General features: G+C 36.4%; 1 protein-coding gene across 2 annotated transcripts in view; it reads right to left on the bottom strand.

Moving 5' to 3' along the window:
- Positions 1–1,023: 1,023 nt before the first annotated feature.
- LOH2 (LAG1 homolog 2) overlaps positions 1,024–14,437 on the bottom strand; it is a 72,325-nt gene continuing 58,911 nt past the window's right edge. For both annotated transcript variants that reach the window (XM_089818859.1, XM_089818858.1), the window contains 3 exons: positions 2,063–2,248; positions 1,761–1,939; positions 1,024–1,564 (listed from right to left, as the gene is read on the bottom strand). In XM_089818859.1, coding sequence (XP_089674985.1) covers positions 1,545–1,564; positions 1,761–1,939; positions 2,063–2,248 — 385 coding nt within the window. In that variant the 3' untranslated portion in view covers positions 1,024–1,544. The remainder of the gene's footprint in view (positions 1,565–1,760; positions 1,940–2,062; positions 2,249–14,437) is intronic.

Here is a 14,437-nt window from a genome sequence, read left to right as displayed (position 1 = left end):
TTGGTTTTTTTTACTTGATTCAATTCTTATTTTTTCAGTTATTTCTCCTTGACTTAATTTTTAGTTTTATGATTAAAAAAACGTTGCAACACAATCAGACCTAAATACATTTTGATTATTATCATCAATATATTTATATAAGAATGGGTTCGATAAATCCACATGGCAATGCAAATATTGATTTATTCAGTGTCAGAAGAAGTTGGTTGTAACAAAGAAAAACTTATTATAATTAGAATTCAGCATAACAACACAAAAGGATGAAGTTGTTTGGGGCAAGGCATGAGCGCAGAATGTATCTCATAAAAAATGTGTCTGGATTGAAACCAGGGATCTCAGAACGCAATGTAATTTTTCATCAGGCATCTGCACGAGATTCCATAATATTGGTTCTAAGCATGCACGTGAAATACAGATAATATGCAATAAAATTCAAAGATTGACAAATTTGTAGCGTCCCAAAGATGGGCAAATTTGCCATATCCATGTACCCTCTACTTGTTTCACTTGGACGTTTGCTGACGAAGACAGAAATATAAATCCAAACATATAAACTGAAAACGAGAATCAAAACTATTTCTTAAACAAGTTGAAAATTAATTAAGCACCACATGATTGGACAGAAAAATACACCATGTGTGCAATGTTTTGTAACTTTGTGCAACAAAATAGTCGGCTTTTCATATTCAATAACCTAAACTGTGTTCGCAGTATATTCCCGCGTTTGATTATATCTAAATTTATTGTATTGCAAATTCAAACGTTTATTAGTGCTTTTACTTTCAACTTGGTATATAGGTGCCCCATAGAGTAGCGTTGTAGCGTTTATCCCATCAGTGAAATAAAGAAGGAAGCAATTGACCATTTCAGGTATTTTCAAGATGAGATATCACTCCGAGGTTTGCTGCCATGTTTGCATTAAGGACAAGAAACTTCAAACGGTCTTAAAATTTGTTCAACATTTTATTTTTCATTTGCAAACCAATTAAAACAGTTGAAGCTTAAGATTGAATTAGTTTGGCATTAAAGATTGAATTATTCATGACCTTATATTGAGCACTTAAATATGAGCTTCAAAACTTTGAAGATCTCCGTTGGATGAACAAGCAATACAAATAATACAGATGCAATTGTTCTAGGTGACATTTTCTATTCTTTTCCTTTGAATGGCTGAAATATGTTGTGGACTGCACATATATAACACGCTAATGGCCCCAAGAATGGTCAAGATCGTGAACCTGAAAACGGGCCATTGACGTGCACTCTCGGATATTGTAACTGAGTAGGAAAGAAAATAGGGAGGGAATAATACGCCAAATAACAAAACCAAACCTATTCAGAGGGGGCACCGATATGTGGGTAAAAGTAATCTACTAATGTAATAGAAGAAAGACATTACAAAATCCAGCCAGTCGCCATAGTATACAACTGATTTGGCAGGAAATCAAGATGAATCCCTGAACCATGCAGTCCAAGGTCTACAAGATCTCACACATTAACAAAAGTATTGACTGTTGTCATCTTCAGACGTATTCCTTCATCTGCTACTCTCCGTCTTCAGAATCTGGAACCAAGAAGGCCAAAAATAGTTATATTTTGTCTTGTCAGCAAGAGAAAACTAATGATTTATTTTCTTACAGTGAATTGACATGTCAATTGTTTTTAATTACCAGTACAAACCTTTACAACACATTCCCTGACACAGATTTGTAGGTAACATTAAGTCTACTAAACAGAGTATTTGGTGACAGTGTATTTACCAGATCTAATATCCTCACCAACTTGCCCTTTGTTTTTCAGCTGCCTCAGAACCATTGAACATATGAGAATCCACCAATATATGTGGAACATGAGGAGAGTCAGAAGCATTGTGTTGAAAACATAATAGATCCATATCTGATAGGGGTCTGGAAGAGATAGGTACTGGATAAGATCATAACTGCACGAAACAAAAGAAAACAGTTTATAAGCTTAACCGATACTTCAAAGAAGTATGTATGTTTAACAAGGAGCTATAGGATTACAGTATGAATAATTTGAGACAAGAATAAAATGATCGAACCTTGAGCTCCGGATTATCCAGAAAGGGAAGTATATGAGACGGAGTAAAAGCCAGGAAATCGCAAAAAGTCCAAAACACATGCTAGCTGCTATCTCCTTGCCACAATACTTAAAGAGCTTTGCGGTTTCCATAAACACGTCACTTGTATCGTGCAAGGCCAAAACTATAGAGCCGCAACGGAAAAACCTGTATGAAACATTGAGTAGTGTCTCAGATTGCTAGCAAACAAATAATTCAAGACTATCTACATCAAGCAAGAAATTAATTATAATGGAGCTGAATTCAGTAATTTATTTGAGTGCGGCTGACTTTTTCAAGTTAATCCATTTAATCCCCTGCAAACTTTCTGTTAAGGACAAGAATATATTTTTCCATTTAGCGCCCACCTGTTTCAGGGCAGAATTATGGCCGATTGTATTTAATTTGGAGCAAATAAAGCTATAACTTTAAAGTTAATCCCGTCATTATTCCGCTCATTGAATTCACAGCCAAATATAAGAGCAGCAAAATGGCAGCAATAGCAACAGTCTTCGCACAGCATTTTAATGTGACTGGGGCAGGGTTTTTGGGCTCTTTAGTGGCGGTTGGAGTGGGTGAAATGAGCAACCAGGAGGCTCATTAGTGGCGATTGAATAAAATCCGCACCAGTGAAGAAATAACATGAAAATTGCAATCACCAGGCTGGCAAAACATCCTAAAATCGGCCACATAAGTACAATGGACAGAGGCAATAGTAATGAGCAATCAAAAGCTGGCATTAATGGTAGAACCCTTGCAAAGTTATGAGGCCCCAGCCAGGCAATTGTACTCAAATTGCGCAAGTTAATCGGTAATTCCATTGGACGCCAATAAGTTGTAAGTGACCTGATTAGAGGCCAATGAAGGGAGGTTCAAAATGGTGATGCTAATAATATCGCGCGACTAGAACAATTTTGCCGGACAAAGGGTTTTTAACTAATGTGGCTACTATTAAATAGTTTAAATGAGTAGTTAATGCAGACTCCCCGGGTTAGGAAGGTGATAAAAGAAAACTAGCATCTCAAAGTCTGCCCGTACAGCGATTTGACCTCGGTCAGCCTTAACATATAAAACTAAGGTCGTAATGGGAACTTTGGCACTGATGCAGGGAATCAATGTTGAAGATAGTCTTTGTTAAGTTTTGCTCCACATCATCTGAATACTAAAAGAAGAACGCCGAGTTTTAGCTCTTTTCAGTGCTGTTTTGAGTTTCTGTGATCTTTTCCACTCATACAAAGGTTGGTTTCCTCTTTCCCCTGAAGATTTTATTCATCAATTTCATCATCCAAAGAGTCTTAAGACAGTAAGAGAAGGATCTTTTCAGGAGAGCTTGATAAGAACGTGATTGAGCCAAAGATGGTAGAGAATGATTTTCAGCGCATTTGGGAAGCTAGCTATCTATTAATTGACGGAGTTGTGACAGATTTACGGTAGACGGTGTTGTAACTTCTTCTGAGGATACAATATATTTCAGTGAAAAAAATGCGTCGTAATCGCAGAGGTCAGTTCACTAATAATTGTTAGTGTCAGCAGCGGATACATCTAGCAGTATTTTTTTCCGTTGTATTTCCACTTTCAGGCAATGCTGACAGCCTCCTTTTATGCTTCAGTATTTTATTAGCAATTTAGATTAGTTATATGTTACCGGCTCACTGGTAGTTGCCCCCGATCTAGGTCTGGTTTGAACCAAATTCATGATCTAGATCGATACACCCGCAAATTCGGAGGGGGCGGCTTAATGACCTTTTTAAAATATTTTTTCATATTTGACTTTTGACTGTGATACACCAAAATGATTCCTTAATCCTAAACCTGTCATCTATACCTTTTGAACGCTAAAATAAAAGTCATTTTATGAAGACAAAAATCATTGGAATTTCGTTCTTGCTTGTTCTTACACGAAGCAGCTGAAGATTGATCCCTGAGGGTTCCAAAGCGGTTGCATTGTTATTCTTATGTGTGTGACGAGCCATTCACTGCCATGAGAATAACAGGAAAATATTTTTGGAGACAAAATAAGTGTTTTTTTTTTCTCCCCTAAAATTTTATTTTAGAAATGGTTTATGTTGTGTTGTTTCCAGCGCCTTGTTAATACAAGTTACAATGGTAGCCAATTCTTGCTCATGGACCAATCCTAACTCAAAATAGACTAAAGTTATCCTCTCTGGAAGTATATAGCACAAACAAGTAGATGAAATAACAAACTGTAGAGCAGATCGTTCTTCAGTAAATAAAGAATCTCAAGTAGTAAAGAAGGAAATTCTCCTATATAGCCATCTAATCCTAATTTTGTGGTGAAGAATCACCCCTCATGAACAGACCCTTACAAATAAGAGACCAAAAGGACTTCTAAAAGAACAGTTCAAAATGAATTTTGAGAGATTGTGAAGCAACAGTTAGCAAGATGTATTTACGCAATTGAGTTGACTTTCGGTGTTGTTCACTCAACGTATTCACAAAAGCTCAAAAAGAGTACAAAAGCCCACAGGTTATATTAAGATGCATGGACATTATTGGGAAAAGAGCTCTACAATGCATGTAAACTTTAATGGAAAAAGAGCTCAAACATGTAGAAGATGTTAGCATGAATGCTGATAATACTACATTGGGTGAGCATCCTAAGCATTGGAGATTACTGACATGTTGCATTCATGACTGTGTTTGTCATTGATGTCAACATAGCATGGTTTCTAAAAAGACTGGCTGAGTAGCAGACAGAGATCTCAGTCATACGGACAATGGTTTGATTGTTTGGTGATGTGCAGTCATGGACATGTTCTACACTGTCTCCTAATGACATGGTCAAGTGCGCAAACTCTAAGTCGAAGACGTACGGAAGTTGTACTTGATTTACAAAGAGCAGTTCAGAGATAGTATTGGGAAAGCAATTTCTGATGTTTGTTTACTATATTATATCCGAGATGCAGTAAAGAGATGCATGATCAGGCAATGACAAAGGACAGTCTACTGATGATGTCAGTGAGTGTGCAAGCCTTAGTATCGCACGTGTGAAGTTTTGTATAGACTGAGTCAATAGTGCTATTGTAATTGTAATTAATTAATTATATTATTATAATTAATTGGGAAAGCCTCAAGGTCAACTCGAGGAATTATTTTGAAGATATGGTATAAACGAAAGATATTTTCCTTGTTTGTAAAAAACATGGAATGCGATTGGAGCATGCGAAGTGATCAAGGAAGTGCAAAAAGGAGCAGAGTATTTGAAGAATGTGAGTAAACAATCCAAGGGATTATTGGATGCGAGTTTTGTGATCTAATTACAAGATTAGAAGAAACAGAAGTCCAGTTGATAGGACACAAAAAGAGGAAAGAGTAATATAGTACAATTATATTATTCTAGAAGGAATAATACAGAGATCATTTGGACAGTGGGTCCATTGGTCTTTCCCTTGAAGTTGTTTCGGCAGTGGGTCCAGTTGTCTTTCACAACTCCTAACAAAATTGGAATCTCTTAACAAGGATTCAAAGTCTCCTAATAGGGACTCATATGTATTAAATGTATTCATAGACTCCTAATAGGGTCCATCCTCTAACAAAGAACATTTATTTTAGTACACCATTTTGTGGGTACCATCCCCACTGGGGTTTTCCCTCTAATCAAGGGTTTCCCTAGTTAACATATTTGGTGTTATTGTGTATGAGTATCTTCTTGTGGTTTCTGATTGTATTGCTCATATAGTTAAAGTTTAATAAGGCTCATATTTGTGATAATAGTTGGATAACTAATTCACCCCCCCAGTTATATTGATGGACTATGTATTCTAACAACTGGTATCAGAGCTTCAAGTCCTTGAAGGATAAGCTTAACAGCGTTGGAAAATCAATGGCGAGTCATTTCAGAAAGGATAGTCCTAAGTCTGATGGAGGAAATTTTGACACCCAAAAGGTGGAGCTTCTTGGTAAGACATCAGAAATTTGTAAAGAACTAAGCATTGAGTTCCCTGATCTAGAATCCTTCTATTGCATACAAAAGAATAGAAGCACAAGTACACATGGAGATTTTGCTAGTAGTAGCAGAACCAGATCCAAAGAAGACAAGATGATCAAGAAAGGTATTGATCTTATGAAAAGAGAGCCAAAAGGTATGGAAATTTTTGTTTGTTGGACATGTAAAGAGTTTGGTTATTTTTTGTCTAGATGTCGTAAGAGAGTAAGAAAATTGAGAAGTTCACTTTTTGATGAAGATGAAGAATTTAAAGCAAGTATAGAAAGATTTTTGAATGACTGTGATAATAAAGATAACGAGATTGAATTGGTTAAGAAAGAGGAAGTAGAAGAAGAGATAGCTTTGGTAAATATTGTTGATCCAAAGGTTAACCATGAAAATATGGAAGTTATCATTGAGACTAACAATGATTTGCAGAATGATGTGTTAACTCTTGAACAAAGAGTAGAGTAGAGATCTGAACCTGGAGATGAAATAAGAGCTGAGATGTCAACTCCTATCCTTAACAAGAATCTGACAAAGAATCACCCTCCTAAATAAATAACTGGAAGCAAAGACAAAGGTGTGATGATAAGAAACAAGGTAAATGAGGAGATACGTTTGATATCTCAAGTTGAACCTAAGAGCGCAGATGAAATATGTAAAGATGATCATTGGATTCAAGCAATGAAGGAAGAATTAGTGCAAATTGTGAAGAATGTTGCATGGGAGTTCCCAAACCTAAAGACAAAAATGTGATAGAAACCAAATGGTTATTCAGAAACAAGATGAACGAGCAAGATCAAGTTGTAAGGAACAAGGCTAGACTTGTATGTAAGGGATATTCACATCAAGAATGCATAGACTATGAGGAGACATATGCACCTGTAGCCAAAATGGAAGCAGTAAGAATGTTCCTGGCTTATGCAGCAAATAAAAAGTTCAAGGTTTATCAAATGGATGTTAAATCAGCCTTCTTGAATGGAGAATATGAAGAAGAGGTATATATTGAGCAGCCTGAAGGTTTTCCTTTATCATAAGACAAAGACATGATATGCAGACTAAAGAAAGCTCTATATGGTCAGAGGCAAGCACTTAGAACCTGGTATGCAAGGTTGGATAGTTATTTGGAAAAGCTTGGGTTTGCTAAAGGTAATGATAAAGCAAGTGATAAGTTTGCTGAAGAAATGAAGAAAGAGTTTGAAATGAGCATGATAGGAGAAATAAAGTTTTTTCTAAGATTGCAAATTGTGCAAAATAGTGATGGAATTTTCATTTCACAAGCTAAGTACCTAGAAGATTTGTTGAAACGGTTTGGAGTGGAAAGTTGTAAACTTGTTGGTACACCTATGACAATTGGTCACAAGTTATCCAGCAAAGATGAGACACCTGCAGTAGAGCAGAAGAAGCATAGATTCGTGATTGGTGGTTTGCAATATCTGACTCACACCAGACCAGATATAGCAAATGCAGTTGGGATTGTAGCTAGATTTCAAGTTGATCCTAAGGAGTATCATTTTGCAAGAGTAAAGAGAATATTCAGATATTTGAAAGGAACATCTGACTATGGAATTTGCTATGATAGATCAAGTGATTTGACTCTATGTGCATATATTGATGTGGATTGGGCAAGCAGTATGGATGACAGAAAGAGCACCAGTGGTGGAGCATTCTTTCTTAGAGGAAGATTGATTTCTTGGCTAAGCAAGAAGCAAGATTGCATTTTGCAGAGCACAGTGGAAGAAGAGTATGTTGCAGCAGCAAATAACTATAATTAAGTTATGTGGATGAAACAAATGTTGAAGGATATTAGAATTGAGTTTGAAGAACCTATTATCATTTACTGTAATAACACAAGTACAGTGAATGTGTCTAAGAATCTTGTATTGCATTCTACGACTATGCATATATCTATTAAGTATCATGTGCTGAGAGAGAAAGCAGCAGAAAAGGAAATCAGATTGGAGTATGTGAGTACTAAAGATCAGATTGTAGATATATTTACAAAACCTTTGCCTAAAGATACGTTTGAGTACTTGAGATGTATGCTTGGGATTATGCCCTTGCTTACTTTTGAATAGGTGATGTAGTAAGTGCATCAATCCAGTTGTACAGAGCACTATTATAAGACTAGACTGAATGCTGATGCTTCCCGTATGGGAGAGTATTTGTGATGAATTGAGTCATTGAGGACTTTTGGTATTTGGTATTGAACAATGCCTTTGGACACTCGAACTAGTTGAAGACTTGGAGCAGCATATTAGCAATTGGTATGTAACAATTGCTATGTTGAAACATTGAGGCCTTTGACATTGATGTCAATGGGGGAGAGTATGCATGAAAAACATCTCCTAAGTTATGGAGGAGAAGAACTCCTAAGCAATGGAGGAGAGATATCTCTTTAGGGAGATTTAGAAAGATTCATGTAAACAATGGGATTCGGCATTGCCTCAAGTAGAATTTGCTTATAACAGCTTAGTGAACAAGTCAACTGGTAAGTCACCATTTCAAGTTGTTTATGGACATAACCCGCAGGGTGTTCTCAATTTGGTGCAGCTTCCTTTGGGTGACAGAATCAATGATGATGGAGAAGCCTTTGCAGAGCAGCTCTACCAGTTGCAGGAATATGTAAGACAAAAGTTGTAGGACAGCAATGAGCGGTACAAAGCTTCTACAAATGCTACTTGAAGGTATCAAGTTTTTAGTGTAGGGGATCAAGTGATGGTTTATCTTAGAAAGGAGAGGTTTCCTATTGGGACTTATCATAAATTGAAATATAAGAAAATTGGTCCCTGCAAGATTTTGAAGAAGATTAATGATAATGCTTATGAGTAGAGCGCCTAAGTGGTCTTGATATATCTCTTAGATTTAATATTTCTGATTTGTATACTTTCCATGGTGATGATACCTCTGTTGAAAAGGAGGATGAGGTAGACTGGACACACACCATACCCATCAAAAAGAGAGAAAAGGTTGCACAGATTCTAGACAAGAAGATTGTTCAAACTCGCCAGAGTGACTACAACAAATATCTCGTGCAATGGGAAGGGTTGGCACAGACAAAGAGCACTTGGATTACTGAATGGGAGTTGCAGAAGCTAGATGAGCCTAAATGGAAGCAATTTGAGAACCACAACTCGCAGGAGCTTCGTTCTTTTCAAGCAGGGGTGAATGATGCAAGGGGAGGTGGGTGTGAATCAGTTATCCAACAATTAAAACATTTATCTTCTTTAAACAAATTTAACCATTCAATCAAAGTAGACAACAACCATAATAAGATGCACATAGACAGTTACACCAGATATGTTGACTAGTGAAATCCTTAATCAGAGGGAAAACCCCAGTGGGAATGATGCCCACAAAACGATGTACTAATATAAATATTCCTTGTTAGAGGATGGACCCTGTTAGGAGATTCCAACCCTGTTAGGAGTTGTGGTATAATGTATGCAAGAAGAGCCCACTGCCCAAACTTGTAATTTCAACTACAAGAAGAGCTGACTACTCAAACAAGTAATTTACTATTATCTTCTTCTTTCCTCTGTCCTTTCTTCTGTTCTATCAACCGGACCAATCACTGACAGACCTTGTAAACCAAGTCATGAACCTCTACTCAACTTTGCATTCCGCACTCTCTGCTACTTATCATTAATCATTCAATCACATCAACATACATCATGATAAAGGAAAATGTCCTTCCTTTATACCGAGTCCATAAAACAATTCCCTGAGTCAACTATTAGTCCTTCTCAATTTATTTGTTGTAGAACCACATTAACAACATGTTACACTTAGCGATAACCTTAATCTTCCACTTTGCAACTTGAATAACTTTTTGTACATGCAATATTATGATGAGTGAACTTAGCCACGTCATCCTCAACATGTCTTCTTCATGTCCTGAACCTCAATCATCAAGATATCAACTCTGCTAAGAGATATAACAAGTTTACCAGAACATGCCTTTGTAAACTCTATTTCTAAATAGACATCACCAAAACTTACATAATTTCTTCTAGACTTATCCTTTCTGCTTCCGACGTTAACTGCATATACCAAATACTCCAAAGTATCTCCCATAACCTTAGGTGATTATCATGCTCAACTAGCTGTCCGTACCAACTTAATCTTTCCGCTATTCTTCTATCAGATACCACAAAAGACATCAAACATGCTATGTTGACATCAATGACAAACTCAGTCATGAATGTAACATATCATCTTTCCAATCTTCCAACATGTTGATGATACTACATTGGTGGAGTATCCTGAGCATTGGAGATTATTGACATGTTGCATTCATGACTGTGTTTGTCATTGATTTCAACATAGCATGGTTTCTATAAAGACTGGTTGAGTAGCAGACAGAGATCTCAATTGTACAGACAATGGTTTGATTGTCTAGTGATGCACAGTCATGGACATGTTCTGCACTATGTCTTGATGACATGGTAAACTGTGCAAAGTGTAAGTCGAAGACGTACGGAAGTTGAACTTGATTTACATAGAGCAGTTCAAAGACAAAGTATTGGGAAAGCAGTTCCTAATGTTTATTTGTTATATTACATCTGAGATGCAATAAAGAGATGTGCAGTCAGGTAGTGACAGAGGACTGTCTACTAATGACATCAGTGAGTGCGCAAGCCTTAGTATCGCACGTGTGAATTTTTGTATAGACTGTGCGCTAAGAGTGCTATTGTAAATGTAATTAATTAATTATCTTAATATAATTAATTGGGAAAGCCTCAAGGCCAACTCAAAGAATTATTTTGAAGATATGGTATAAAGAAAAGATGTTTTCCTTGTTTGTAAAAAACATGAAATGTGATTGGAGCATGCGAAGTCATCAAGGAAGTGTGAAAAGAAGCAAAGTATTTGGAGAATGTGAGTAAGAGATCCAAGGAAATGTTGGATGCGAGTTTTGTGATCTGGTTACAAGATCAGAAGAAGCTGAAGTCTGGTTGACAGGACAGAGAAAGAGGAAGAAGTAGTATAGTACAATTCTATTATTCTACAAGGCCTAGTATAGAGATCATTTGGACAATGGGTTCACTGGTCTTACCTTTGAAGCTGTTTGGGCAGTGGGTCCAGTTGTCTTCCACAACTCCTAATAAGGTTGGCAAAACTCCTAATAGGGACTCATGTACTGAATGTATTCATAAACTCCTAACAGGGCCATCATCTAACAAAGAACATTTATTTTAGTACATCATCTTGTGGGTGCCATCCCCACCAAGGTTTTCCCTCTGATGAAGGGTTTCCTTAGTTAACATATATGGTGTTATTGTGTATGAGTATCTTGTTGTGGTTTCTAAATATATTGCTCATATGGTTAAAGTTTAATAAGGTTGATATTAGTGATAATAGTTGGATAACTAATTCAACTCCCCGCACCCCCCCCCCCCCCCCGCCAATTATATTGGTGGACTATATATTCTAACAAAAGATTCATTGAAATGTATAAGGTGTTCCCTACCAAATATATGGATGTCCATCACTTATAATAGATGGAAAGATGCTAAAATCAACCCTTGATCAATGTGATTGCAGAGGAGCAATGTTTTTGAAAGTCATAGATTGTGAGGGGGAAGTGAAGGATGACCACTTTAAGGTTGACATTCTCATCACAACCATTGAGGAAAGGGGGGCCTTGAATTGCTGTTCAAGTCATTAAAAGTAATGCAAAGAATTATATAGCAATTAAGGAGTGTTATCCATACATGCTTTGGACATCTTGGGCTATCTACTCTCTTGGCCTTATGTTATAATAGATTGGTAATAAAATTGATTAAATCAAAAAAAATGAATATGGAGACCAAAGAGAATCAAATGTTTATCACCAATCAACAATGTCACAAAGGACATTTAGATATATAAAAAATTGATAAGCTCCAATAATTGTATTAATATAAAAGTTTATCAAAAAGTTGCAGTAGTTGCAGCTTCACTGGATTTGTCAATCTAAAGCATGGCTGCAAAATGATAAGCAGCAAAAACCTTTAAGCCTGTAAATGCTCCTAATAACAGTTTTTTATAGAGAGCTAACCATCCATAGCAAAAGAAATCATCTAATACAATCTACCACATACAGATCAAAGTTCACCAAGTGATCAGCTAACCTAGAGACCCAAAAAAGAAAAGTTGCCAGTTGGGGTTTGGAGAGAGTGAGAGAGTGTAATAATGCCAGATTATAAAAGATAATGCAGACAATCCCAATCTATGTGAAGAGTGTGGATTATATTTCTCTGATGTAGAATAAAGAAATTCACTTTTGTTTTTTCAAGACTTACAAACTCAGGTGCAGATACTGGATTTATAAAGGAGAGGTAATCTATCTTGTAGTTTTCTTTTGAACATGAAAAGTAAATGGTCATCCACTAAGAACATTGTAATTTACCCAACAGAAATTTCTGGATTTTATGTTTTTTTTTTTGAGCAATTGAATCCACAATTGCTAACTAACAACTACTAAGACTAACTATAATGCTGGATATGAATGTTATAAACTGAGATTTTATGAACAGCCAAATATACATGGTATTCACCACTTTGATTATGCCAGTTTTAAGAGAACTCCAATCTGAATTTACTGTCCAAGATAAGTTGTATTTCAGAATTGTAAGACAGTTCTAGTTGCCAGCAATTTTTAGTTTGTTGATACTAGAGAACAAGATGCCGATGTGTGATAAATGGAGTTATGTATGATCAAACTTTATTTGATTGCTGATACAAGAACTCATATACTTAGTCATTTCTATTCATAAAGTATTAAGCAGCTTCTGTTTCATTTATCTCAAGTTGAACAACTTACTAGTGTTAAAATTATTTAATCTGTCATTATGTAGCAACCAAGATCATCAATATCCCTGTGAAATCTCAATTAGCAGATTAAAGACATATTTAGACAGTGTTGTAGGACGCCGCACGAACCCGCAGTCCGTGGCGCAGACCCTGCCCAGACTCGCCACGGACCCAGCTCAGATTCAGACCCGCGACGAACCTGGAACCAGCTGGCACGGTCTGAACCCTGCAATGTAGCTAAAAAGGTAACCAAGCAAAAGACCAGTAAGCAAGAAGGAGTTCTCATCATACTCCTATCCAACTCTGATTATCAGAATGATTTCTGGTCAGAGGTTTTGCCAATTCTGAGAGGGAGTGGCAGACTCATCTCAATGGCAGGCTCTTGTCTCTTGTTGTTCACCATTATAAGGAGACAGGAGACATTCTTCTCTGTGTTTTTTCTGGCTGCTCTTGGTCATTGACATTTTGCAAATCCAAGGAGGGTCTTAGTTGCAGGATAATGTTCTGAAGGGCTTATAACCATAAGACATGTACAGTCTTTTGCATGGTAATTAATAGAACAACCATTGAGGGAGGGTATTAGAATATTTTTAGTATCCTAGATTTTCGCTATATTGAGCTCGTTATTCTAGAACCTTAGTTAATGGTCGTTCAGGCTTTATTCTTAGCTGTCTTAATTTGGTCTATTTTTAGATGTTGTCTTTATTTAGACAACTTTTCTTTTTTATTAGCACTTTTTATAGCATTTGTATTGGTTAAGACAATAATTCCGTTTTTTAAAGTTTCACAAACAAGAGAGTGAAGGAATCATTTCCTCTAACAACGAAGATGATCAGTTTGTTGTTTCTACCTATCTATTGTAGTTGAAACTTTCTCAAATGGTGATTAAAAATTTAAGAACATATTTCTCACGGAGAAATTTGAGAAAGATGTTAGTACGAGTTACATGTTCAAACTTCCCAGTAAATAACACGCTGTCTGTACCATAATAAAGGCTCTTTTTGAGTTCAAGTATGCTCCCGACGTTCTTGCTTTATCTTTTAGTAGGTCTTCTAGTTCAAATCTATATCATTATTACCAGTGCTAATATAGCATAAAAGTTAAAACCATTAATACAGAAATGCCCAGTTATTCTCTATTATCTGTGATATTACCCCACCACCCAATGTGGCTCACAGATCAACATTCTTCCTTCACCTATGTGCACTAACAATTCCAATTGCGCATCGAAATCTGAGAAGCCTGCATGTAGTGGTCCATCTCAAGAGTTCACCACAGTTATTGAGCTATATATTATAGTATATATCGGCGTACCAAACACCTGAGTTTCAATTAATAGAGGTTGAATCTCTATGTTGTCCCATCATGTGAGATTGTGTTACTGCTCTTGTTGACTATTATATATAGATGCATCTCAGTGATGACCATGGCAGGTGAAGATTCAATAAAGACAGACATATCATCTTCAACATCAGATCTTTCATTTCACAGAATGCATGACATTTAGATAGATTGATCTGTAGAGATACATTAAACAAGACAGAGATAGAGAGAGATAGACCAATTTTCATCTCTAGAGATACATTAAATAAGTTTTTCAGTTACAGTAC

This window comes from Cupressus sempervirens, chromosome 3 (assembly GCF_028749045.1).
Source record: "Cupressus sempervirens isolate cs-2001-9-10 chromosome 3, ASM2874904v1, whole genome shotgun sequence".
NCBI classification, from domain to species: domain Eukaryota; kingdom Viridiplantae; phylum Streptophyta; class Pinopsida; order Cupressales; family Cupressaceae; genus Cupressus; species Cupressus sempervirens.
This window is presented reverse-complemented; position numbering and strand designations above follow the sequence as displayed.